Source organism: Oryzias latipes, chromosome 5 (assembly GCF_002234675.1).
Source record: "Oryzias latipes chromosome 5, ASM223467v1".
Taxonomy (NCBI): Eukaryota; Metazoa; Chordata; class Actinopteri; order Beloniformes; family Adrianichthyidae; genus Oryzias; species Oryzias latipes.
Window position 1 is genome coordinate 17,957,071 of NC_019863.2, and position 26,228 is coordinate 17,983,298.

General features: G+C 39.6%; 2 protein-coding genes across 5 annotated transcripts in view; both read left to right on the forward strand.

Annotated features, from left to right (window-relative positions):
* The first annotated feature begins 174 nt into the window (after positions 1-174).
* On the forward strand, positions 175-1,980 carry LOC101171323 (beta-crystallin B3-like). The gene is made up of 6 exons (XM_004068884.4): positions 175-307; positions 595-676; positions 806-921; positions 1,015-1,147; positions 1,243-1,385; positions 1,525-1,980. Exons 2-6 carry the CDS (start codon positions 602-604, stop codon positions 1,808-1,810), a joined length of 753 nt encoding a protein of 250 aa, XP_004068932.1. The 5' UTR covers positions 175-307; positions 595-601; the 3' UTR covers positions 1,811-1,980.
* A 1,276-nt stretch (positions 1,981-3,256) lies between these two features.
* The window catches only part of LOC101155268 (citron Rho-interacting kinase), a 45,479-nt gene continuing 22,507 nt past the window's right edge, over positions 3,257-26,228 (forward strand). Inside the window, exons 1-23 of one of the 4 annotated variants that reach the window (XM_011475155.3) lie at positions 3,257-3,719; positions 3,814-3,952; positions 4,334-4,509; positions 7,441-7,542; positions 9,287-9,429; positions 9,700-9,793; positions 9,875-10,081; positions 10,712-10,865; positions 11,729-11,918; positions 15,423-15,528; positions 16,020-16,163; positions 16,324-16,443; positions 21,095-21,265; positions 21,377-21,430; positions 21,524-21,577; positions 21,801-21,941; positions 22,146-22,274; positions 22,620-22,715; positions 23,221-23,337; positions 23,852-23,961; positions 24,224-24,398; positions 25,120-25,317; positions 25,466-25,519. In XM_011475155.3, coding sequence (XP_011473457.1) covers positions 3,618-3,719; positions 3,814-3,952; positions 4,334-4,509; positions 7,441-7,542; positions 9,287-9,429; positions 9,700-9,793; positions 9,875-10,081; positions 10,712-10,865; positions 11,729-11,918; positions 15,423-15,528; positions 16,020-16,163; positions 16,324-16,443; positions 21,095-21,265; positions 21,377-21,430; positions 21,524-21,577; positions 21,801-21,941; positions 22,146-22,274; positions 22,620-22,715; positions 23,221-23,337; positions 23,852-23,961; positions 24,224-24,398; positions 25,120-25,317; positions 25,466-25,519 — 2,976 coding nt within the window. In that variant the 5' untranslated portion in view covers positions 3,257-3,617. The remainder of the gene's footprint in view (positions 3,720-3,813; positions 3,953-4,333; positions 4,510-7,440; positions 7,543-9,286; positions 9,430-9,699; positions 9,794-9,874; positions 10,082-10,711; positions 10,866-11,728; positions 11,919-15,422; positions 15,529-16,019; positions 16,164-16,323; positions 16,444-21,094; positions 21,266-21,376; positions 21,431-21,523; positions 21,578-21,800; positions 21,942-22,145; positions 22,275-22,619; positions 22,716-23,220; positions 23,338-23,851; positions 23,962-24,223; positions 24,399-25,119; positions 25,318-25,465; positions 25,520-26,228) is intronic. The other 3 variants (XM_020703300.2, XM_011475158.3, XM_011475159.3) reach the window with 3 other exon arrangements.

Genomic DNA, 26,228 nt, shown 5'->3' on the forward strand with positions numbered 1-26,228 from the left:
TTATAGGATCATGGTCATGATGGCAGCATGGGTAGAGCTCGGCAGCGCTTGCCAGTGTGCCAGGAACAGGGGGCAAGCCTATTCAGAAGCAGTGTCACGGACACAATGGGTACGACAGACTTGCTGCATCAACAGGCTTTTTGCTGCTGTGGCCAGAAATAAACCATAAATACCCCCACCAGCATCCACCAAGCGCTCGCCAGGCCTCTACAACCACACACACCCTCACACTGAGACGAGCAGACAAGAGAGCGGAAAGACGGAAAGCGTGGCTTGTTAGGGGTGCAGTCAAGCACAAGCCATTCAGGTAAAGTAAAACTTAAAAATATGACAAATTTTATTGATTTAATCCATCCTTCACACCTCCTCAGTTTTTCGGAAATATCTAATCCTTATGAAGTGCTATCTGTGCGCACGACTATTTTTAATAAAGTGACGCATCACGAAAGTTAGATAACATTGTGCAAATGTCTTAGAACAACATAATGTTCTGTGTCTAAATTTTACAGACTGTTGAATTTTATGAGTCATATTTTTCTCAGTTTGGCGGAAGTTACAATTCTATATCGTTCTCTGTGGTGACATTTTTACTAGAGAGAAAATGACAGAACAGCAGAGAACCTCAGACCAGCTGCCTGCAGGAAAGGGCCAAGGGGGAGCCGGAGCCACTTACAAGGTACCAGAGTTAAATGATGATCTTTGTTTCATGCTCTTTTTTTTTAATGCAAATGTCCCAGTTAGACTAAACAGACAAAACAGGACTTGGGACACCTCATCCAACTGTCTTCTTGCTCTGGTGTTGCAGTTGGCTGCATTTGAATTTGAGAACTTTCGTGGAAAAAAGGTGGAGCTGTCTGGTGACTGCAAAGATGTGCTGGAAAAGACACAAAGAGTCGGCTCAGTCATTGTGGAGTCAGGACCGTGAGTGGCTGTTTTCCTGCTATATGGCTGAAAGACTGAAGACAAACTGTATGTTTAGCAGTAAATTAATTTGTGAAATTCCTTGATTCCTAGATGGGTTGCGTTTGAGCTTCCAGGTTTTGCAGGAGATCAGTTTTTGCTGGAGAAAGGAGAGTATCCACGCTGGAGCACCTGGACTAGCTGCCAGAGCAGCTACACGCTGGGTTCTTTTAGGCCCCTGAAAGTGGTCAGAATGCATTATTACAATGGCTGTTGACTTTTTCCTTCTTTTTTTTTAGCTTCTAGAGCACATGTAATTAAATAAATTCTTGTCATTTTTAGGATGGCGCAGATCACAAGCTCCACCTGTTTGAGAATACTGGCTTTGAAGGCAGAAAGATGGAGATTGTTGATGATGATGTCCCCAGCCTTTGGGCTTATGGTTTCCAGGACCGTGTAGCCAGCGCAAAGGCTATTAGTGGAACGTAAGAGGCTGCCTTTCTTTGTCATGACATTGCATTAGCATAGATTCTAACAAAAAGTAATAATTTCTGAAAGACAAATGTTGGTACATGTTATTATCAATGTCTCAAAAATTTTAAATAATACCTATTCCCTTTAAAGGTGGGTGGGATACACGTATCCAGGCTACAGGGGGCACCAATATGTGTTTGAGCATGGAGACTTCAAGCACTGGAACGACTGGGGAGCCTCTGAACCTCAGATCCAGTCCGTCCGACGTGTGCGGGACATGCAGTGGCATAAGAAGGGGTGCTATATTGCCCCTGCACCTGCCCCAACCCCAGCGCCTGGACCAGCCCCTGCTCCAGCTCCAGCTCCAGCTCCAGCACCAAATCCCAACCCCAACCCTAAACCTAACCCTACTCCAAAATCTCAACCCCAACCTTAACCAGCATACCTCCATCATCTCCTCCTGGCTTCAGAATGCTAACTGCAGAGTGCCCGGCTTTTCTTCCATGAATCTTATTCCTAAAAGCTCTCTGATCATGCAGTTTTGTAAAACTGAAACTGACTAAAGACAAGTGCATCTCTGACACAAATAAAGGTTTTGGCCCTAAATTTGGTTGTGAGTTAGTTATTTAAAAAAATGTATGAAACACATGGGTTTATGACAAAAAATCATATAATCATTAAAAATTGGTTAAACTACTCCAGCTGAGAACATTGTTTGAAATTTTTTTGAAAAGCATTGTTTGGATAACATCAAAAAGTGTACTCTAACTACTTTGGTCATGCAATCAAAATTGTGTGCTCAAACCTGAAACACAATGCATTTATGTGTTAATAATAACAAATATCATAACTTTTGTGTGATTTTAATTTCAACTTTAGTCTCTTATACGGGTATGAATCAAATCAGGGTAAAACACAGATCAAGATAAGAGCTATAACCAAAATGGCGGAGTGGAGAAAGTAAGATGAATATGAAAAATTGGAGGAGGCAAGTTAAGAGACAACTTAAAATCACAATAATTTTGCAATACTTTGATAAATTATTACTGTGTTCTTGTTCTTGTTTGGAATACATTTAAGAGACTTGAAATAATCAGAAAAGTAATTTAAAAAGAAAATAAAGGCCATGTATATTTCTATTTACATATATAAAGTATTTGCACAAAATAATACAAGGTTGATTACATCAGAAACCTCTAAATCTATATTATCCCTGAAGTAGAGAACATCAGTTACAGAAAATGTGGCACAACTAAAAACTTTAAATGACAACCATTTATAAATATCAGGCCAGAAGTAATAAAATCTTTAAATGACAACCATTTATAAATATCAGGCCAGAAGTTGTGTATGTGTTTTTTTCTTGTGAAACTTTAATCTTTTGTGAAGAAAAAAATGTCTTACAGGTTAAGTTTTAGGTATGATTCTAAAATGTGTTTCTTTCATTTTGTGTGCAAGCAGATATTTCAGCGTTTTTTAAGTAGTTTTTCGAAAATTACAATTGTTGAAATAGCCTTTTTTTGTTTTAATTTGTTTGATATTGCATTAAATCAGGCAAAACGTGTCCAAAATTAGGTTCGGAGTTTTACAATTTCCTTTTATGAATATGACATTTCCCCCAAAATCAAATCAGTTGTGTTAAAAAAATATATATTACATTTTTTTAAAGTTCTGGCCTATCCTGTCATTATAACAGTCCAAAATTAGGTCATTTTCTGAAAGCTTGACTGTTGTAAACAGCTACCATTAATGGTCAACACCAAAGGAAGTGACGTATTGAAAGAGCCCCGCAATCAGTCATTGGTTAAAACTACAATCACGCCCGCCCCTTTCGAAGGAGATCATCCAATCACACGTCAGTTTCATTCAGTAGTCTGCGGGAAATGGGCGGGAAACGCGCAAAATTTGAAAGTTCAGCCGGAAACTGCGCTGGAGAGAGCAGTGTACTTCTTAGCTAGATTGTTTATTGGCGTAAAAATATATTATAGTTACGGCATGGTGGTTTGGTGAGTACAGTTGGAGTACACACCTCTTTTTAAATCTATAATATAAATGAAAACAAGACGCTAACTAGCCTTGCATTCGTCGATAAGCGAACAAGAAAAAAAGGAACGTTGGTCATCGTTAACTTAGAGACGGACAGCTACTCACTGACTGATGTACCATGAATGAATGATAATTTTATTTATTTTTGACGCAGTGAGTTTTTTGTTGTTGGGTGGATTATATTGTGCAAAGCAAACATGCTGAAGTTCAAATACGTAAGTCAGGGAAACGTCAAAGGTCTCTCCTCCACCACCGACCCTATTACCAGCCGCAGCCTGAGACTCAACCAGGTGTTTCAGGTAAAACGTCGGAGCTTTGTGGGATTTTGGTTCATGGAAGACACATGGACGGTCTTTTAGATAACTGGTCTTCCTGTTTGTGTATTTCCTTCAGGGAAAAGTCAACTTAGGTGCAGGAGGAGGTAGCTTAGGACGGGAGGAGTTTCTGGAAGCCCTGTTGCTTCTCTACCAGGAATGCACTTCTTCCCCTGAGCTCAAGAAGCTACGTCATGTGGCAACGTTTGTCAATAAGTGTAAGAAAATCTTCTTTCTCTCTTAAGTCTTTTGGGGAACTTTGTCATCAATTTTAGTTTGTTTCCGGCAGCTTTCAGGAGAATTTGATAGTTGCTCCTCTGTAAAGTTGAATGATTTCTCCTTCCTGTTGTCAATTCAACTACCCCTGGCTGCAGCCTGCAGAATGGGGCATCGTAGTGGATTCAATTTGCTGCGTTTTGAGCAAATTACCTTTGTCCTAACTATAGCGAGCATGTCACAATGTATTGAAATCATTTTTTATATAATTTTAAGTTGTAATCAACATCTACTTTTTACAAACAGAATTGATTTCATTTGACAGGTTTCCTTGTATTAAAACATGTCTGCATTTCCTGCCTTTGTGTTTGTTTCTATTGAAGTCTCTGACGCGGTCTCAGAGCTGCAGGCTCTGCAGCCAGGCCTTCAGGACTTTGAGCATCGTGCAGTGGTGGGTCGCGGCCGCTTTGCTGAAGTCCAAGTAGTCCGAGAGAAAGCCACAGGAGATGTGTGTGCACTTAAAGTGATGAAGAAAGCAGTTCTACACACGAAAGAAAATGTAAGACCCATATCTAGAAAATACCGTAGAATAGAATGATAACGTTCAAAGGGAAGTTCTGGTATTTGTTCCCCTTTTGCGGGGGGATTATTTGGCTATACAAAGAAAAAGAGGGGACTTTTTATTTTTTTATTTTTTTTTTTTTACATAATTTTATTTCACAGCATGTACTGTATACATGGAACAAGGTAAACTAAACAGTCAGTTTCATTTGGAGGTAATTCAAACATACCTTTCAGGGCACGTGGTCTCTGTCAAATTTTTCTGTCCAATGCTGGGAAATTATACATTTGCTTTACCAAGACATCAGTGCTTTTTTTTTTTTATAAACAAAAATATTTTAATTGTTAAAGCTCACTTTACCTCCAGTTCTTTGCTTGGATGTTTAAAGTCCCATTCCAGTCATCTTTTGATCTCTTTTCAAAGTGTTCCCAGTGGTCGTTTAGTTATGGTTATGCTGTTTTTCACCAAAATTAAAGAGCGGCACTAATTCATTAGAAATTCACCTCTAAGTTGTGGGCTGGACTGTTGGTGGAGAGCAACCCCACCCCCCTGTTCCATCCCCCATAACACAGCGCTCTGTTTACATGCGTTGTTTCCGAATTCCTTCACTACTCACTACATAGCGTACTTAATAGTGTGTTTTCCATTTTGTAGTGCTGTCCGAATCTACACTTCCAAAATTGAGCCCCCAAAAAATTTCCCAGAAATCTCTGCGAAAAACCAGTGTGCAAATATAGACCCACAATGCATTGCGTCTGAACGATTTTTGCCAAAAAAATGTATTTTATTAATAAACAATCAATGTTTTTATCTTTAGAAGACAGTGGATTCATGAATGATCGTCACAAAACTCTCAAATCAATTAGATCTTAACTTTGTGAAATGGATGACGTCATATTTGCCTAAAAAAAAAAGTGGTGAGGATGGTGTCCGAATTGCTATTAAAATCCAGGGCACTAGGTGGTCCCGCATTATATAGTTTTTGGCTTAGGGTGGGAATTCAGACATAGCTATGGTGTCCTGCTGGCCTACACCACTCACACTCCCAACCTAACATTACCGGTGCAACAAAACTGGCAAGCAATTTTGCAGCTATCCAGCCATACAATAAGTTTTGAGTGAGATGTCAGCTCAGACGAGGAAAACGAAGACGAACATCGATCTAGTCGTCTACAAGTGGATGCATCAGAATGGAACAGAGTAGGGAGCTTGTGGCCGCCCAATGATATTTTCTACTTAACAAATACAATCTATTTCAGGTGGTAGTTTTTAATGTATTCTGGGTTCGCAATTTCACACACAAATGCAATTTTGAGCTTAATTTCCGTAATATATTTCCATCCTCCAAAAAATGTCACAAGAACATGTTAACAATACCAAAAACAGGATTTTTAAGTCAAACGGTAATTGAATTTTTAATGGCCACCGACAACATCCATCGGGTTATTTTTATGTTAGCTCTATAAATATAGGTGACCTACACTCAAAACTTTATCATAATCAGCAAAGTGGTGCAAGTATTGGTTCTAGGCTGCTGTCTTTATAACCACTGATTAGCAGGTCATAAATCGTGTTTGAAGGATTAAAACTAGAGTTTTGAATATGAATTTATGAGACAGTGAAATCTAAATATTAATTCACCATTAAAAGTGATATGATCACAATTACCATTTTATTCAGTAAGAGGGTTTTGTCCAATAAATTCCTAGAAGAGGAACCACAAGAATGGAAAAAAGGCATTCAGTTAGATTCTCAGGGGTATAAAAAATAATTTTTGAGAAAAACCTTTTAGATCCTTGTGGTCTTTAATTTATTAAAAAAAAGTTTGTGAATAAACTATACTAAGAAAATTATTTGATAAATAGATGCATGTTTGATGTCAGGAAAGAGACAGATTATGTATTCTTTTAAAGGTGTTGAAATATGACTGAAAACAGGCACAGTGGCTCTTAAAAATGCTAACAGTTGAATTTTTAATAGAAAAACAAGAGAAAAATCATTTTTTGTAAAGGGAAAAAAGTATTGCGTAATATTGCTTTTTACAAGAGAGAATAAATAAAATGGTAATAGAATCTATCTGACATTCTAGCATCTCGATGTAGATAACAGTCACTTTATCAAAACATGGTCTTTGTTTCCATAACCACGGGCAATGACTGCAGTGTTAAAAGACTGAGAAGCAATTCTGTAATCCTGCCAAAGCCCACTGGAGAGTGCTGCAGGCCCGAACAAACCCCAGTGAATTGTGGGTATGAAATTTGACAGCTGTGCTCTCTGGCATATGACTAACAGAACAGAGCTCAGTCAGAATAGCACATGAGCTGTGACAGGACGAGATCTGAAGTGGGCAACATTTGCAGAGTTTAGACGAACAAAAGATGCTGCTGGTATCCAAATTCTGCTTACAGGAAAACGTGACCAAATGCTGGAAAACATAGATTGATTGACTTTTGTGTTTGTGGGGGGATAATTTCGGGATATCAGCCTTCAATGCATTTCTTTAGAAAGTGGGGTGACGAATGGCTCCCATTACATTTTTTTCTTGAAAGTTTTTTTTTTGTGAGTTCATCTTATTTAAAAAAAAACACACACAAAATGTAATCAAGTCTGTTACAGAGTGTCATAGAGATTATAATGTAGAGCTGCTCTGAAACTGTCGTGCATTACTCTATAGAAGATCAGTTTAACTCTGAAGTTTGTTAGATGCTCAAGTCTTACAGAAATCACTGAAACTAATGGTTGAATTGGGTTTTCATGTTTTGTTTAGAGCCCCCCACCCCAAACACACACACACACACACACAGTTTAAACTAGTGTAAAGCTCCCGGTAGTCTTGCTTCAGCTAACTTAACAGAACTTTGAACTATCTGCTGTCATTCCGGAGTTTTACGGTCTTGTATAATGAAAGATTTGTTCACTCATTTTCAGGTTGTTTTTTGTGACGAGGAGAGGAGAATCCTTTCCCAGAACACCAGTCCGTGGATCCCACAGCTTCTCTACGCCTTCCAGGATAAAGACCATGTCTACCTGGTAAGACTGCATCACTTCCATTTTTAGAGATGTTTTTTCATTCGATAAAACAAAATTTTGTTTGCTAAAATAAAAATGATTCCAAAAAGTACTTTTCTTCTCAATTTTGTGTTTGAATAAATAAAATAAAAATTTTAAGTTGAGGAAAATGGCTGCTGGTGCTGCCGTGGCGGGGGTCTTGGTGTGGGGATCGCTTGCCCCCCCCCCTCCTTTTTTATATTCCATCATCCACTTTAGAAGATCATAAAGACCCACTCGAGCACAGGTGCTATCTCACCTTTGCACAAATAGTTTGAGTGATTAAATGACATTTTTCACCTGTTGGTCCGAATGCATAAGTATGCGTGTGTGAACATCAGTTGTATTGTGTACATGTTGACATGTTTTGTATTTGGGCATTTTTGGAGCCCACAGGTATGTTTGTGGCATTTGGGTGTGTGTGTGTGGAAAGGCCCCGCCCCCTTTTAGATTTATATTACAGGTACTTATAAACCTGATTGTAATGATTGTAAACATCCAGCAACTTGTTGCTTTATGCTGCTTCACGGTTGTACCCCCTCCTCTTTAATCACCCTCCTACCCGGGTATCCCTCTCTCTTCTTCCCTTCTTTTCCGTTTGTCCAACAAAAGACTGTTACAGATATGAGTAAGATTAATAAAGTTTAGCCTAAATTACAAAAGAGATTTATTTAAATATACACCTAGTGTGTCAAACGTTTCTTAACCCCTATTGTAACAGTAAAATATGTCCAACACAAGAGGCTTTCCGCTCTATCTGTCTGCTCAGCTGTTGGACAGGACAAGTTTAAAAAAAAAAAAAATTAAGCAAGTCTTTGATCGCTGAGATTTGATCTTCATAGTTTTACTGATCTAGTCTTAATTACACAAACTTTAACTCATTTGAAGTAAATGATTGGATTTGAGAGCCATTTTATTAAGCCCATATTTGTTACTATCACTTTGAATTAACAATGTAATTACTGTTAGAGCTGTTTTCTAGGACTGGCATTCTGTTTGCAGAAATTATTTCCTTCTTCACAGCAACTCATAACTATTTTCCCTTTTAACACGACTATGTGCTTTATTTCCCCCCAACTGTTTGACTCGGATCTTATCCTTCCTTTCACCCCCCCCCCCTCTTTCTCCCCCTACTCGCTAAAAGACAAAGCATCCATCTTTATCCTTGTGTCAAAGAGGCACCAAGTCTCCCTGTTGCTAGGTAACACTGGAAAATGCTCTGTTCATTCAGACTTGGGAAGCCATTCATGCAGCAGAGGCTCTCGTCTGTTGTGGCTGTGTGGGTACAACCACATACCTCACATCAACTTTAGTGCTACCTATCTGAAGGCAGAGGCGGTAGTCGGTGCAAACGCAGCGCATTCAGACTTTCAAAGCTCGGTATCTTGAATAATGTTGTGGCACGTGACCCTTTGATCAAAGACATGCAAGCGTGGGGATTTCTCTGTTTTTTTTTTCCTATATGTTTATTTTTAGCAGTGCTTTGACTGCAGTATGGCAGATGAATCACTAATAGTATCTGCTTGTTATGCAACAGCATCCGCAATGAGAAACTTCTGTATAAGTTAAAGCCAAACATATGTTCTTCGCTTGCTTCTTCTGTTTGTCTTCACCAATGTGAAGGCAAAGTTTGGCTGATGGCTTACTGTTCTTCTAATGAGCCCACAGTCGTGACCATCTGTTATCATGGTGATTCCTGACTGTTTGCATAAACTGGTATTCCCAGGCGATGGAGTACATGCCAGGTGGTGACCTGATGTCCCTGCTGAACCGATACGAGGATCAGTTTGATGAAGCCATGGCTCAGTTTTATTTGGCCGAGCTGATAGAGGCCATTCATGCAGTCCACCAGCTGGGCTATGTCCATAGGTAAGACATCAGTGCTGAATTTAAGCTGTTGATATTAGAAATCTGGTCTTAGAGCATGTTAAACACATGGCACAGAGACCTCTGAGCTTATCTCTCTGACCTTTTTAAGTTTGGATAAAATTAGTCAGGCTTTATGGCGGAATAAAAACAATGCTGACGCTTAGGATGTCATTCCATTATCCTCAGTTCAGTTGACATCTAGCAGTACTTGGGCTACTAAAAAGCTATTTAAAAGCGGTATCAAATGTCTTCTTAACTATCAACTTACAGAGATGTCAAACCAGAAAACATTCTCATCGACCGGACTGGTCACATTAAGATATCCGACTTTGGATCCGCTGCCAGACTGACCATTAACAAAACAGTAAGTGGATTATTAGGGTTGGCCTATGAGTTTGATTCTGATTTCGCAAATTATTTTTATTTTTTTGCATATTTCTTCCAGGTCTCTGCTCCTACAGTGCCTGTTGGAACCCAGGATTATCTGTCCCCTGAAGTCCTGGCAGCCATGAACGGGGGCTCTCAGGGTACCTATGGGGTGGAATGTGATTGGTGGTCGCTTGGAATCATCGCCTATGAGATGCTTTATTCCAAGTTACCCTTTTCCGACGGCACTTCCACCAAGACTATCCACAACATCATGAATTTTCATGTATGTAGACTTTCATAAGAACGGTTACTCTCCTTAAAGTCCCCCTCTGATCATACTTTGACCTCTTGCAAGAGAGTTCCCAGTGGTCTTTAAATTAGGATTTTTTTTTTTTAGCCAGTTATAATTAGGATTTTTAGCTAAAATAAAAAAACCTGTCGTTTTCCAGAACATAGTTTCTGCAGGCAGAGCGGCAGTAGTTCATTAGAAATCCGCCTCTGAGCTGTGGGTAGGACTGTTGATGTGGAGAAACCCTTCCCCCATTTGCACTCTCTCCCGCTAGCTTACAGCAGCTCACACCCCCAACTTAACATTACTACAGCAAAGAAAATTTTGAGGAATTTTGGAGCTATCCAGACTTACAGTTTGGAGTTAGATGCCAGCTCGGATGAGGAAAAGAAAGACGTACATGGATCTATTTGTCTGGAGTGGATGCATCAGAATGGAGCAGAGCAGAAAGCATGTGGCCTGCCGTTGAAGGCCGTAGTGGGTCTTTAATATTTTGTATTTCTGGATATAGTTTGTAGCTTGCAACTTCCAAGATTGTCATATCAACTATTTAAGTAGAACTCTGAAGTAGAATCCATACAAATCTGATTTGTTGAAATTGCATGTAAATGTTTTTCCCTGCAGCGGTATTTAAAATTTCCAGAGGAGCCACGTGCCAGTAAGCAGTTTGTTGACTTGGTGCAGAGCTTGCTGTGTGGTGCAAAAGAACGCCTCGGCTACCAGGGACTCCGATGCCACCCTTTCTTCTCCAGTGTAGACTGGAACAACCTGAGACAAGGTGAAGGGATTCCCTCCTCCCGACTTTCTGTCCTACAGCTATAACCGTTTGACTTGAACTGTTTTTGAGCGAGTTGCTGTAATTCTGTTTTTGTAAAAGAAGTTAACCAGCTGACTGACGTGTGTGTGGATAAGGAGTGTAAATGGACAACTGTGATGCCCGGGGTTGGTTTGGGTTGTAAAGTAATGAGATTCTGTGTGCCGCTGGCAGTAAGCCAGCTATTCCTAGGAGGAAGTGTGGGAAGGAGGAAGGAGCTGAATGAGGCAGACGGAGTAAAGACCTGCAACTCATCTGCTTCTCAACAGATGCAGCACAAACAACATGGCTCATATCCATCTACATGTGCCATCAGTCATAGCTGACGTTGTGTTTTACATTATCCACCAGTCAGCTGTCAGAAATATCCAGTCATAACAGGAAACAAATGCATCATATTTTTTACATTTTATATTAGTTTTTGTAGTAACGATGACTGATTTAAAAAAAAAAAAAGGAAATCTGGTGCCTCATCAACAGCTTTCAGTTTCATTCAAAAGATGCTGTATATTGACGGTTAAACACGAATTCTGCTTCAGCTGATTAGGTTGCACTGCTGCAGTGAGGGAGAGCAAGTGAGGATGTGTATGTGAGAGAGGGGGAAAGGGTGGAGGGAGGCAGGCAAGGCAGCATGTGCATCAACGCGCGACTTACCGCACTCTAGGCTCCCACCGCTCTGCTCCTCCTCCCTTCCTTTCTCTTCCCTTTCTCCTTGTTATTTTCCCTTCATCTTTCTTTCTTTTTTTTCTTTCCTTTTCAAACTGCCATCGTGTTAAGGATTTACCCCGTCATCTCTTATTCCCCACTCTGGTCTCTTATTTCTGCAGTTCTCCCGCCTTTCGTTCCTGCATTGCAAGCTGAAGATGACACCTCTAATTTTGAGGAGCTGGAGCAGGCTGCCCCCTGGCCAGCTACAGCGAACCAGCAAGGAGCTCTGCCGGCGGGCTTCCACGGCCAGGATCTGCCCTTTCTAGGCTGGTTCTTCAGCAGAGCTTTGACATTATTGGTCAAATCTGAGTGAGTGGTACCTGTTTACTTGTTGTTGCTTTTTTGAGGGGGGGGCTTTTTCCTTCTTCAGTCTGCACAGAGACGTCTTGTATTCTCTCCTGTAACACTTTTTTGTCAGATCTAACGTCCTTACTGTTATGACATTAGATTCTTGAGCGTTGCTGCAGCAGCTTTCAAGTTGAATGACATCCTGGGGACCGGCTGTGGGGATTAGGTGTTCCTTTGGTCAATAGTGTTGCTTTGGCCGTTTGCTGTGTCAGACAGGAAATGAGGGAGGGGAGGGATCCCCTCTTGTAATGGGACTCACGTCTTCCAATTTGCTGGTTTTCTGCCTTTTTCTTTAACACACACATATATATCTATTTATCTGAGATTTATTTTCCATCTTGATATGGCACAAAGTTCAAAAGGGTGTTTAAACAGGAGGATCTTAGCCCCCATTACCTCGCCATGAGCACTGATTGGTATGCGGCTCAGTGTGTCAATGAGGCTCGTGGAGAAGTGGAACCTCTCACATCTCCCACCCCTTGCTGCTGTTATCCTGGTTTTAGTTACTCTGAAGCATAATGGGCTCCTGAGTTTGACAGAATGTGTCGTGGGACTGTAATTTAGCTTATTGCTGTTTAGCTTCTTAACCTCAGATAATAAAGCAGTGTGTCTGTGTGTGGGTGGGTGGGGGGGGGGTGCTTTTCATTTCTGTAGCCCCATCCTGGTCCTCCGATCCATTCCTGTAGCTGGAGACTGCGGATCAGCAGCAACAGAAAAGGAAGAAACGGCGTTAGCTGATTAGACAGGAAAAAGGATGAGAGCCCACATTGGGGGAGAGAATCTATTTCTATGGTTACTACCGTGACAGGTTTTTTTCCCACTCCCCACCCCCATCTTTACCCGTCTCATCTCTTTCTTTTTTATTTTTTATTTGCTTCCTTTTCTAATGTCTCTGTCCCTTACTGCTACACCTTCATTGATCAGTGATTTTTAACTGAAATGAGCCTTTTTTCTGTATTACATTTACCTATAAAGAGGTCAGAAAAGGGAGTAGTTTTTGTAGGTGCATTCATATGCATGACCACATTCTTCATCACAGCACTAAAAAGAGGAACATTGAGCTCAGAGCCAGAGGTGATGACCATTCTGTTCTGTTTATTCCTTGTTTTTTTAATCTATTATAACTTTTTGAGCTCATCTTCCTTAAATAATTTCCTACAAATGTATTAGGAAAAAAATTCATATGACTTAAAGGTAAAGTAATTCATTAATGAATGATGACTATAAAGAAGAAAGCAGATTCAAGCTTTAAATTCCCAAAAAAATTGAGGCTGAAAACGAATGACAGAGGCAGCATAAACAGAACCAACAGTGTGGTGGTTTTATCTTCAAAATATTATTGACAGACGGGTACTGTGAAACATTGATCTAAATAGACTCAGAACTGCCTTTATACTGCGGTAAGAATCTTTAAAAAATGAAACCTCCAACAAATCATGGTTGTATTTTTAAATAATGAAATGAATTTAAATCACTTTTATGAGAGGTTTTGCAGAAAAAGCTCTCACAGACTTTTATACGAATGCACAGTTGGTGAGTTAGACTAAAAACACATGTAAGATGACAATTACGTAGTAAAAATGTATCACTAAGGTTTATTTGATGTTGTGGGTACTGGGTGTGCCTAATAAATGACAAACAAGGGATGTAAATGTGTAAACATTACACCCTGATTGTCCTAAGGTAATGAAATTAGTATTACTGAACATGCTAAACTTTAATATTCAAAGCAGCTGGGAAGGGAAAAACATGATTGCTTTTCTTGGATGTTGAGACTGATGAGAGCTCTGATTGACAAGTTGAAACGCTCTACATTGAGAAGGGAAGGGGCATACTTCCCTTAAGCTGAGGTAAACTCCTTTAATGCGAGCGGTTATGCATAATAGTCGGACACTGCAAGGCTGTCCCGATGAAATTGATTCTAACTCTTTGAGATTCCCCCATAAAATAACACAACTGTTTTTCTCCTGTAATGGCTTTATCTGATTTGGGATTTCAGAGTGATACATTTTGTGAACTGATACCCGGTTTTTCTGGAGGAACTTGCTGGTTACAACCACAACATTTGATGTCTGATATTTTCTCTTATCTTTATTCTGAAACACACTATACATTTTTCATGCCAAATATATTTGAAGCAAACCTGCTTTTTTTTTTTTTTTTTTTTTACTAGATTACATATTTTTGTTTTTAAAATCCAATAAAAAAATTCTTTGGGACATTTTTCTTTTATTTTGTAAGAATTTGTGAAAAAAGGAAACGATGTATGAAAACTTTTTTAATCAGAATTTTTACTTTTTGTTATAATTATAAATATTTATCTATTATTTTTTTCGCATTAAAACTTTGATATTAGAAAAACTGGAATTGAGCAGCTTTATGTCCACTCTTAAAAACTGAACAACCTACTTACATCACCAGTTATTTTTCCATAATTATGAAAAGTTAATTGAACGAAGGAAACATTTGAAGTTGTAGTGTTTAACAAAAAAAAATTTTATTTTCAATAAATGTTATTGTAATGGTTTTTAGTGGTTTTTGAACTCATATATATTACATTGAGGGGATTTTGGGTTCAAAGAACCCCTGCTTGCTTTTATTTTGAAATCTGTGGCTCTGTCTGAGTTCAGGTTTTTAAAGATTTGCCTGCTGTATTTGTGGATCACATATTGTTTTATTTGCTCACACTTTATTCAGAAACCACCTCTTCAACAAAGCCTCGCCTTCGGTCTGAAGTGTGCAAACTGACAGAAACAAAGGAGGAAATAACCCTGAATTAACAAGAAAAACCTGTGCATTGTACTCTGTGCAAAACTCTCAGCCTCCCTGCTGCAAGGTTTATTTTATTCTGAGAGCGTGTCTGAGAGAGTTAAATATAACTGCCTCCAAATAGATTTCTTTTTTTTTTCCAGTGGATTGTTTTTATCTGAATAAATTGGTGCGATGAAAATCTAAATTCTTTTCACAAATGCTTCAGTGTTGTTCTTACCGATTTGAGGATTTATTTATTTTTTTGCTGGACGCAATGCATGAAACTCAACTCTGCTTGAAAAAGAAAGATTGAGTGTAAAGCTTTGTGCTTTTAGTGACTGTCACCCCTCTATAATGTCGGGCTTTTGTCTACATTTTAAATTAGCTTTCAATTCCAGCTTCACTGATGTTAAAGCTGACAGATGGGCAGTTATGTAATCATACAAGACTGTCATCCTAACTTGAGGAAACGATCATTTTGTTTGTTTATTCAAAATTAACTAACATTTTTTTTCTTTCCTTCACTGTATTCACAGAGAAGCCTACATGCTGTGATTACAATACAAACGACTCCATTGACCAGTATTTTGTTGTAATCGAAATTGTTTTTCTTTTTCTTTGTAACCATTTGACATGCCATGTTTTATAGCAGCTTCATGGCGTTTTAATTCTGTTTCGATTCCACTCTAAAAAAGTTTTCTTCATGTTGTCCAGGTCTGTGTCTGCAGGCCTCAACTCTCCTGCAAAACACAACTCCATGGAAAAGAAATTGCATCTTAAAAGCAAAGAGTTACAAGAAACCCAAGACAAATGTCACAAGGTGAGATTGCACTCTTGTTTAAATAGTTTTTTATTTATTATCTTTCATCACCTTTCTTTTAGATATTTTAACGCCTCTTTGTTATGACGTTTTTGCTGTAATTTATTTTGTTTTAATGTTTTGCATTTTTAATGAATTAATGTCGTGGGTTACAATAATAGGCTTGTGTTTATTTTGGAAGAGTGTCTTATCACAGATAAAGGAAGCTTCTGTTGGCGCTGTAACCGTCCAGAATAATCTTGTTAGTTTTTATAACAGTAAAGCTTGTGGATTTGCAGCTTTCTTGTTTGGGAGATGGGCCAGAGGAATCCTTTGTAAACTGATTCAGCTTTTTTGTCCAAATACGCCTTAGCAAGCATGATTCCTCCGTCTGTTTAGAGGGATATTACAGCACAGTCTACTTTGAGTACAAAAATAAAACTCAGAAAGTGTTTCCATACTTAGAAAAGCAATTTAAAAAAAAAAACAACAGCTTTTTTTCCCCCCTAAAGATGGAGCAAGAAATCTCCAGGTTTAAGCGTAAAATGTCTGACCTGGAAACAGTGCTTCACCAGAAAGATGTGGAGCTTAAGGCCTCTGAGACTCAGAGGAGCATCCTGGAGCAAGACCTCGCCACCTATATCACTGAATGCAGCGTGAGTCATCCTACCAGCTTCTTGTGTGTTTGGAGGCTATGAGAAAATGCTTGGGAGGAACAGTAGTAAAACAAGTTTGTTTTCATTTATTCTGAATCACCGTCTTTGATATTCGTAATATGAATGCAGTTCTGGCCCTGAGTTTATTTAATGTGTGCAGAGCCTCAAGCGAAGTTTGGAGGAGGCACGCGTCGAGGTTTCCAGAGAGGATGATAAAGCCATGCAGCTACTCCACGACATCAGAGAGCAGAGCAACAAGCTGCAGGAAATCAAGGAGCAAGTATGGTCTCTTTCTGCAGCTTTCTATAAACATTTGTGCACTGAACTGATAAACTCCAACACTACTAATAAGATTCAAAACAGCTAAAATGAACTTGGTATGTGTTGTACTGGCTGGAGTTAGCTCCGCCCACATCAGCAGACAGACTGAAGTGAGTTTTATTGAGGTCACTTGTTCAAATTAAGGGATAAGCATAGAAAATATATCAACACCAGCCTCCCAAAAACTTTTTTTGCATCAGAAGATAGAATAAAATAGAACTTTAGCAATTACTGTGTTACTATAACTGTATTTTTAAAAAAAACACACATATATAATAAATAACACTAAAAATACACTTAAAAAGTTATGATAGTTAGTGTCCAGTGTCTGTTAGGCATTGCAGAGTCTAATGGCTGACAGGAAAAAAGATCCATGACAGGGCTCCTTCCAGCAGCGAGGTGTTAATGTCTCTGACGGTGCACTCACTGTCTAATGCAGAGGATGATGAAGAGGATTGTCCATGATGGATTTCAGTTTCCGTAACATCCTCCTCTCCCCCACCACAGTCACAGACTCTATAGGGGACATCCCAGAATGGAGCTGAATCAGTTTGTCAATCCTCTTCCTATTCCTGGCAGTGCATCCACCTCCTAGTAGCAATACACTCTGTAGAACGGCATCATAAAAAAAAACTCTTTAAGAGTTCTGCCAACTCTGAAGGACCCCAGCCTCCTCAGCCTCTCTTGCGATCTCCAGTCACGTCTTTGAAAACGATGCACCCTCAGTCCGCTGCAGACCCTACAGTCCCAAAATGAGTAGCAGCAGCCCCCCCCCCACACTGCACTCATCATTTTTATGTTTAAAAGTTGGACTTTTAATAATTAAACGTCTATCTGAATTTGCTCCATTTTGAAACCAGCTTCTAGTGGACATTTAAGGAACTGCAGACACTTTTTGTTTTTTGTTTTTTAAAGCCAAGATCAGATCATGGAGGCCTGATCCTTTCCCCATTGTCCATTCATCCATCTTCCAATGCCCCTGCATTCCTTTTGGAGGCACATGGTTGCTGGAGCCTATCCCAGCTACTGTTGGGGCAGAGCAACAGTGTTTGTTGTCAAAGGAAACTTCTGACGCACGCGCCGCGCTGAGGCGCGCGCTTTTCAGTTGCCGCTGATTTTTTTTACTGGTGTGTTTTTTTAACCAGCCCTGTTACTCCCATAATGCTGCCGCGACACAAGCGGAGAAAGGAGAGCTGCTCTTCCGTTCGCCCTCCATCCACTGCTGTTCCTTGCTCATTCTTAAACACGTACAACAGTGTGGCGAGCCGGGTTAGACCCGCCTTTAGCCCCTAAGACTCATGGGAAATGGGGGATCGCGGATGTAAATATCCTCATCATAACTGAGGGATGTAATGTTGATTATATGGTTACTGTTTGTAATTTTATGTATGATACCTAGATTGTCAATAAGTAAAAAAAAACTAAAATAAAAAAAAACCATGACTGAGGAACTTGTGAACAGAATGGAGGTGCATGCTGTTTGGCAGATGTGGGTGTATTTTGATAATTGAGTCTGAGGAAAGACTGACTCCTCCCACAGTGTGCTGATGAAATGCACTCAGTCTGGGAGTCAGGACGTGATTTGTCAGGATGACCATGTTGCGTAATGCATGCAGCTTGTACTCTGACGCGGCTTGTGTATGTACAAAAGAAGTTATACACGTGACAATGGGTGGGTGCGGCTTGTAATCGGGTGCGCTCTATAGTCCGGAAATTACGGTACTAACAATACTAATCTTTAAACATTAGTTCAATTTTAATGAGTTTTTAATGGGATATGAACCGAAACAAAATGTATCCACACTCCAAGATGACATCTTTTCTCTACACCAGAACAGCTGATTGTGAAGTTACTGTAGAAACAGTGAGATAGCATGATTTCACTGGTCTGGTGCACACAGGCTGGGCTTCTCCTCCAAGTCTTCAGCTCTCAGGTCATCCTTGCAGATGGCATCCCTGCAAGATACAAATGATGAGATTTTGATCGTTAGTCAAGAGTCTCACGCAGCTCAGGGAGATAATACTTTTTAATTACAATTGCTAAACCAGCCTTTAGTGATTCAATTAACAAATCAACTTCAGGCTATAAAATATAACCCAGTTAGTTTGAACACGTGCAGTTTGACCATTAGGTTAAACCTGCTTTTAGTCTTTGTTGAACCAAGAAAAACATGTTAGTAGGAAAACCTTAATAGTTATTTTTCAAATAAACCTTTTGCCAAGATTTTTTTTTCAACTTAGTTAAGTTGGTGCTTTGCCAATATGACATTTTGCTTTAGTTTTTCTTTTGATCTTGTTTGTGTTTAGCTACAGTTAGGACCATAAATATTTGGACAGACATGTTATTTCTAATTTAGTTTCTGTACAATTCCACAGTGAATTTTGAATAAAACAACTCAGATGCATTTGAAGTGCAGACTTTCAGCTTTTATTCCATGGGTTGAACAAAAAGATTGCATAAAAATGTGAAACTAAAGCATTTTTTAAACACAATCCCTTCATTTCATGGGCTCGTAAGTAATTGGACAAATGAAATAACTGAAAACAAAATGGTCATTACTAATATTTGGTTGAAAACGCTTTGTTGGCAATGACAGCCTGAAGTCTTGAACTCATGGACATCACCAGATGCTGGGTTTTCTCCTTCTGAATGATCTGCCAGGCCTTTACTGCAGCGGCTTTCAGTTGCTGTTTGTTTGTGGGCCTTTCTGTCTGAAGTTTAGTCTTCAACAAGTGAAATGCTGCTCAATGGGGTTAAGACCAGGTGACTGACTTGGCCATTCAAGAATATTCCACTTCTTTGCTTTAATAAACTTCTGAGTTGCTTTGGCTGTATGATTTGGGTTGTTGTCCATCTGTATTATGAAATCAGTTTGGCTGCATTCACCTGGATCTGCGCAGACAGTATGTCCCTGAACACCTCAGAATTCATTGGGCTGCTTCTGTCCTGTGTCACGTCATCAATTATCACTAGTGTCCCAGTGCCACTGGCAGCCATGCACGCCCAGACCATCACACTGCTTCCACAGTATTTTACTGATGATGTAGTGTGCTTTGGATCATGAGCTTCTCCACGCCTTCTCCATACTTTTCTCTTGCCATCATTCTGGTAGAGGTTGATTTTGGTTTCATCTGTCCAAAGAATGTTTTTCCAGAACTGTGCTGGCTTTTTAAGATGCTTTTAGCAAAGTCCAATCTAGCCTTCCTATTCTTGAGGCTTATGAGTGGCTTACATCTTGCAGTGTAACCTCTGTATCTACTTTCATGCAGTCTTCTTTTTATGGTAGACTTGGATATTGATCCGCCTACCTCCTGGAGAGTGTTGTTCACTTGGTTGGCTGTTGTGAACGGGTTCCTCTTCACCATGGAAATGATTCTGCAATCATCCACCACTGTTGTCTTCCGTGGACGTCCAGGTCTTTTTGCGTTGCTGCGTTCACCTGTGCTTTTCATTCTTTCTCAGGATGTACCACACTGTTGATTTTGCCACTCCTAATACTGTAACAGTTTCTGGCAGGGTTTTTTTCTGTTTTCTCAGCTTAATGGTGGCTCCTTTGGAGAGCTCCTTTGACCGCATGTTGTCTGTTCACAGCAAAATCTTCAAAATGCAAGCATGAGTCCTCTAATCAACTCCAGGCCTTTTATCTGCTTCACTCATTATCACATAACAAAGGAATTGCCCACACCTGCCCATCCAATAGCATGGAAGTCATTTGTCCAATTATTTACGAGCCCATGAAATTATGGGATTGTTTTTAAAAAATGCTTTAGTTTTTCACATTTTTATGCAATCTTTTTGTTCAACCCATGGAAAAAAAGCTGAAAGTCCGCACTTCAATGGCATCTGAGTTGTTTTATTTAAAATTCACTGTGGTAATGTACAGAAACTAAATTAGAAAAAATGTGTCTCTGTCCAAATATTTATGGTCCTGACTGTACGATATTACATTAGACATTCAAACATGAAGGTATACTCCTTAACATTAGGTAAGACCACTTTCTTAGGTTATAGTATTTTGCAGGTTCTCCAGCTTTTTCTTCATTCTAATGGCCGAAAGCAGTCTAGCTTAATGTTTTTAGAAAATAAGTCTAATATATAAAGTGTCAGAAGAAACGTCATTAGAGCCTTAGGCATCACTGCAACATACTTTCTGCAAAGACTCCAACTAATAACTTTAAGTTGATTGCTACAGATTTGAGAAAATAAGAGCCTCTGTTTTCTTTGATTCCTCCATTTTTGCTGAACATTTTTAATGTTATGAAACTTTGCAGTTTGGATTTGTCTTAGAATAAAACACTATCAGGTGATGTGAGATGTCTGCCCTCTCAGTTCCTTTGCTCTTACATTCTCTGTCAACACCACAATGAAGGAAATGTGCTGAAGAGTGTTACCTTTTTCAATTATATTAAGTTTATTTTATTCTATTTTTTTTACTTGTATAAAAGTGATTTAAACATAACAATTACATTTATTTTCAGCAGAAATGATGACATCAGCAACATTTTTGAATATAGTTTAAATCAAACATTTTAGTCAAAAGTGTTGATGCGTAAAGATGTGCCTTCGATGCAGACGTATAGTACTGAGTCTGCTCTGGTTGTGTCCTCAGGAGTACCACGCACAGCTAGAAGAGATGCAGGTCACCATCCGGCAGCTGGAGGAAGACCTGGCAGCTGCACGGCGGCGCAGCGATCTCTATGAAGCCGAACTCCGAGAGTCCAGACAAACGAGTGAAGAGCTCAAACGGAAGGCTGTTGAATACCAGCAGAGGATTCAGAAGGTACGGTTGAAGCAAATGTATGCAGCGCCTGTACAGCAAACATTCTTAAAAGAACAGATTCACATTTTGTGCTTTTCTTGAGCAATTATTCAAGTTTTTGTCTTTTTTTAGGCCAAAGAGCAAGGAAAAGCTGAGGTTGAGGAGCTTCTGTCAAAACTTGAGAAGGTAAAAATTACTGTTTTTCTATGCAGATGTCTTTATGGATCAACTCTTTACTGCCAAGATTAACAAGGCAGATGACTGTTTTCTTTCTTTTAGACCAACTCTGAACAACAGGTGAAAATTCAAGAGCTGCAAGATAAACTGTCCAAGGTAAACTAAACCGAGCCACTAAAGAAATTCTCTTAATGTCGTTTTTTTGTTTGTTTCCGAAATCATGAAAGTTTTGCCATTTCCTTGGTTCCCACTAAGCCATCAGAAATGCCCCCCCACACACACACCTCCAATCCTCTTCATAATTGGGTGTCACACGAGTTGGCGGTTACTCAAAATTGGGGAATTGATTGACACCCTTTGACCTTTTTTCTCCCTGCAGGCGGTTAAAGCAAGCACAGAGGCCACTGAGCTGCTGCAGAACGTCCGGCAGGCCAAAGAGCGGCTGGAGCGGGATCTGGAGCGGCTGCGAGGCAAAACCGACTCCAGCGACACTTTGAAACGGCGCCTGAGAGAGACCGAGGTACCAGACCAAATCCAAGGAGACTGTGTTCACAGCCACAGCAGGATTGATGTTGTCATTGAATTGTTTATCTTTAGCTTTATAAACTTAATGTCATGCAAGTTGCTTAACTATTTGGTTGGATTAAATTTTGTGTAAAATGTCGTACGAAGTCAGTTTTTGAGTTTGCCATTTAATTAGCCCTTTTGTGTGTTTGTGTGTAAGCAGGAGGGCAGGAAGACCCTGGAGAACCAAGTTAAGAGGCTGGAGATGGTTGAGCGCAGGGAGAATAAGCTCAAAGATGACATTCAGACCAAATCCCAGCAGATCCAGCAGATGGCTGAAAAGATCCTGGTGAGAGAGCTGCAGATAATGCTCCCTAATACTCCACCCCTGATATCACCCCAACTGCCCAGCACCCATCCTGCCCTCTCACTCAACAACAACACTGCCCCAGTATATCCTCAGAGGACAAGTACATACTCTTCCTCAGAGCGGAACCTCTCGATTGGTTGTTAATCCGGTGGCACCTGTATATATTTTTCTCTGCTGTCAGCATGAACAGGCATCGCTACTGTCAGCTGGTGGATTTCCAGCTTTTCAGTGCAAGTTGCTTCCTTTGGTTTTGACATGCAGTTTGGGTTATGCTCGTGTTTTTCTGTGTTAGTGATAAATTTGTCACGTCTGTGAAATCTGTAGGAACTGGAGGATAACCTGAGGGAAGCCCAGTCGACAGCTCAGAGGATGGAAACTCAACTGGTCCAGAAAGAGAGGCTTTTTGAGGACAAGATCAAGGTGCGTCCCCTCAAACATTTCAGCATTTGTTCTGTGGGAAAAACTTCACTGTATCGCCACAAGAGGTTCTCAGATATGGGATAACTACGAGGAAGACATTAAACATTACAAAGCAATTACAAAATGGTGATCTAATGATAGATGTAAGGGAATCAATAGGATCCATTGATATGTTTTTCTTTAATAATTAATTGTTTTTAGTGTATCTGTTTTTGTCTTGTGATTCTCTAAAAATAAGTTAAGCTTGGAGTGAATTGAATAAAGGGCTTGGACTCAATAAATTGTTCAACTTCATCCAAAGCCCTTTTCAAGCCTTGAACAAATCTAGTCATTCACCATTACACTTCTGTTTTTGATGTTTAGTTTCACTTTATCTGTTTAAAATATATAGATAAATAGAAATATGAATGTCAGAGCTGTTTCCATGAAGCTATGCCAAAGAACTGCAAGAATTCCTGCCATGTAAAGTGGGAAATGTGATAGTTTCTGTGTGTGATTGATGGAGGTTCTTGAGGCCCAGATGAAGGTGGACCTGGCTGACAAAGAAAGCCTGGAGGCGAGAAGAGCTCAGCAAGAGGAGGAGTCCAGAGAGAATTGTAAACTGCTCAGCGAACAGAAAGCAGTAAGGAAAACGAAATAGCTTTTTAAAGTTTGATCAACATTTCTACCTTGAGTATACAACCCCCCCCCCCCCTACTTCAGACTGTCAGTTCTATTAAAAACGCAGACCAAAAAAATACTATTTTTATCGTTGTAATTTTTAATGCTAGTTAGAAGTGATTGGGATAAAGTTTAAGAAGTCAGATTAAGTTGGATTATAGTTGATGTTGCTCAGCAGGTCCTGGGCTTAAATTCTAATCTGGTTAATGTTGTAGAACTGATGCAACTTAAGAAGATTGTAGAGGAGGTCATCTGACATTAACAGCAGATGTTTTAGGCAACACCTAAATGGCTCCTTATTGGATTTTGTCTGAGTGCAGAAGTCTGCTGTCCGTAAAGCTTTACTTTTTGAAGGAAATGTATTCATAGGTTCTCAGTAGGATGTTGTCAAAAATTAATAAGGAGCATCTATTTATAAGTGATTCTGTTAGTCAGGATGTGATTTCCAGCATGTTTGTTTTCCTTCCTGCCTGCAGACCATTAATGCTATGGATTCTAAGATGAAAAACCTGGAGCAGCGCATAGCTGAGCTGTCAGAGGCTAACAAGCTCGCTGCTAACAGCAGCATCTACACCCAGAAAAACATGTGAGTTAACTAAACGCCCACACTGTCTTGTCCTTTCCTGGGAGCCTCCCTGCACACACACTTTATCTCCAGTCAGTAAGAGAATTTGCACTTACTTTTCAATTTCAGTTCATTCAATCTCAACTCATGTGTGTGCGTTTGTATATATAAATACATAAAATATGAAAAACATGCAGGCATGATGAGGAAATACTAAAGACATCATTCAAAGATTACTTTCCCGGAACACATATAATAAGGACGTGTGCTCTTTTTCTGTCAGGAAAGCCCAGGAGGAGATGATCTCAGAGCTTCGACAGCAAAAATTCTATTTGGAGTCGCAGGCGGGTAAGCTCGAGGCCCAAAACGCCAAACTGGAGGAGCACCTGGAAAAGATGAGTCAGCAGGAGCAGACCAAGAGAACCCGGCTCCTGGAGCTGGAGAGCAGGCTGCGCGAGGTGAGGCAATAGGAGGCAGATGAACAGCTCAGCCTCAATTCTTAGACTTTAACAGAACGCAGACTTATATCTTTATACCATTCACAAAATTGGATTGAGAAATCTGATGACATAGCTGACACTGATGCTCCTCAGGTAAGGAGCTGAGTGTGTTTGTAGTTATTTTGACTTTAATTCTTTGTTTAACATTACTTATTCACCCAGTACAAGTTTAGAACTAACTTTTTAGAACAGTAAGTTCTAAACCTAAGCCTGGAGTTTTTAGAATTATTTGTCAACAAATCTTGCAAATGTTTGCCAAAAAGTCAATTTTATTGTGCAGTAAAAAAATTCAATTCTACAGTACAGTTTTAAGAGCAGTCTGTCTCCTTTTCTAAAAAAATTCTCTGCTGTTTGTTGTTTATGCTCCTAATTTTTCCAACAAAGACTTCACACTCAGATCATTACTAATTGTTTTTTTTGTGCCTTTAGCATAAACACACGCTGTCCATTAACACACTCAAATATTTACATTGCCTTTAGCTGTGAACCACTGCTAAGTGTTTTGCAGTGCATCTTTTTAGCACGGTTTAAAGCTTCTTTTTCTACTCAAAATATTGTACTTGTACTCTGCTTTTCAATATTTTATATAATCTGTTTAACTGGACTTAGATTAGGATCAATTCAAAATTAGGTTAACATTATTTATTACTGGTATCCACCGACTTTGTCGCCGTTGCAGATGGGCCTGGAACACGAGGAGGAGAAGCTGGAGATCAAGAGGCAGGTGTCGGAGTTGACTTTGTCGCTGCAGGAGCGTGAATCCCAGATCAGCAGCTTGCAGGTGGCTCGCCACGCCCTGGAGAGTCAACTGCAGCAGGCCAAGAGAGAGCTGGAGGAGACCACGGCTGAAGCTGAGGAGGAGATCACCGCACTCAGAGTCAGTTTATAGCAAACTTGTACCTACATATTGTTACTGACAGGGATTGGGATTTTAAATTTGTGAAGTTTAAGTAAAAGGTTTAAATGAATCATTGTTAAAATGTCATTTAACTGTTTGGTTGTAAATTTCTTTTTATTTCCATTAGAACCACAGAGATGAGATTCAGCGCAAGTTTGATGCCTTAAGGGACAGCTGCTCAGTAAGTGCTTCGACTGTATCCCCAAGATAAACTTTTAGAAGGCCGTTGGTTCTTCATCATGGAGTCTTCTGTAGACATTTATTCTAGTCAGGTAGTCCAGTCAACTGAAAAGACTTTTATCTTGCATCTTTTATTTGTGTTATGTATTTAAAAATCTTGTTCTACCTTTTGATGCATGAATATCAGTCATGTTTATGGATCAACTTTAACTGCCTAATACCAGTATTTCTTATTTGATCATTTGCACACTTCAAATGCTCATATCAAATTACTCCACTATTCAGTTTGTTCTTAAAAGCACTTTTTATTAACATTTTGTTACACAACGTGCTTTCCAGAAAAATCCTCATAGAAGTCGCTGCTTCCTCTAGAAAGATGTTACACATGTCAGGGCTGCTGCAGGAAAATTATGCTTTGCGTTAGTTTCTAGTTTGGAAAAGTTAACAAACCAGCACCAAAGTGTCCAGTGATTCTGTGTGTTATTTATAATAAATGTAAGCCTGTCAAATCATGGTGGAAAACCATTAAGAGATTTAAATAAAACATGAGAACCTCAAACCCTCCCTGAAACTGGCTGGATGTCAAACTGGTGTAAAGTGTGCTCTCTCTGATCTTAGTTAACAGTGATGCAGCAGACATTTCTGCTGTAGACAAAGTCTTTGCAAGTTTTATTGGGGAAGATCAGACGGGAGAAAAGTTGCAGTAATTA

Coding starts and splice junctions, on each gene's coding strand:
- LOC101171323 (XM_004068884.4), top strand. CDS start 602: ATGACAGAACAGCAGAGAACCTCAGACCAGCTGCCTGCAGGAAAGGGC. Junction 677..805: donor GAGCCGGAGCCACTTACAAG/GTACCAGAGTTA, acceptor CTGGTGTTGCAG/TTGGCTGCATTTGAATTTGA. Junction 1,386..1,524: donor GCAAAGGCTATTAGTGGAAC/GTAAGAGGCTGC, acceptor TTCCCTTTAAAG/GTGGGTGGGATACACGTATC.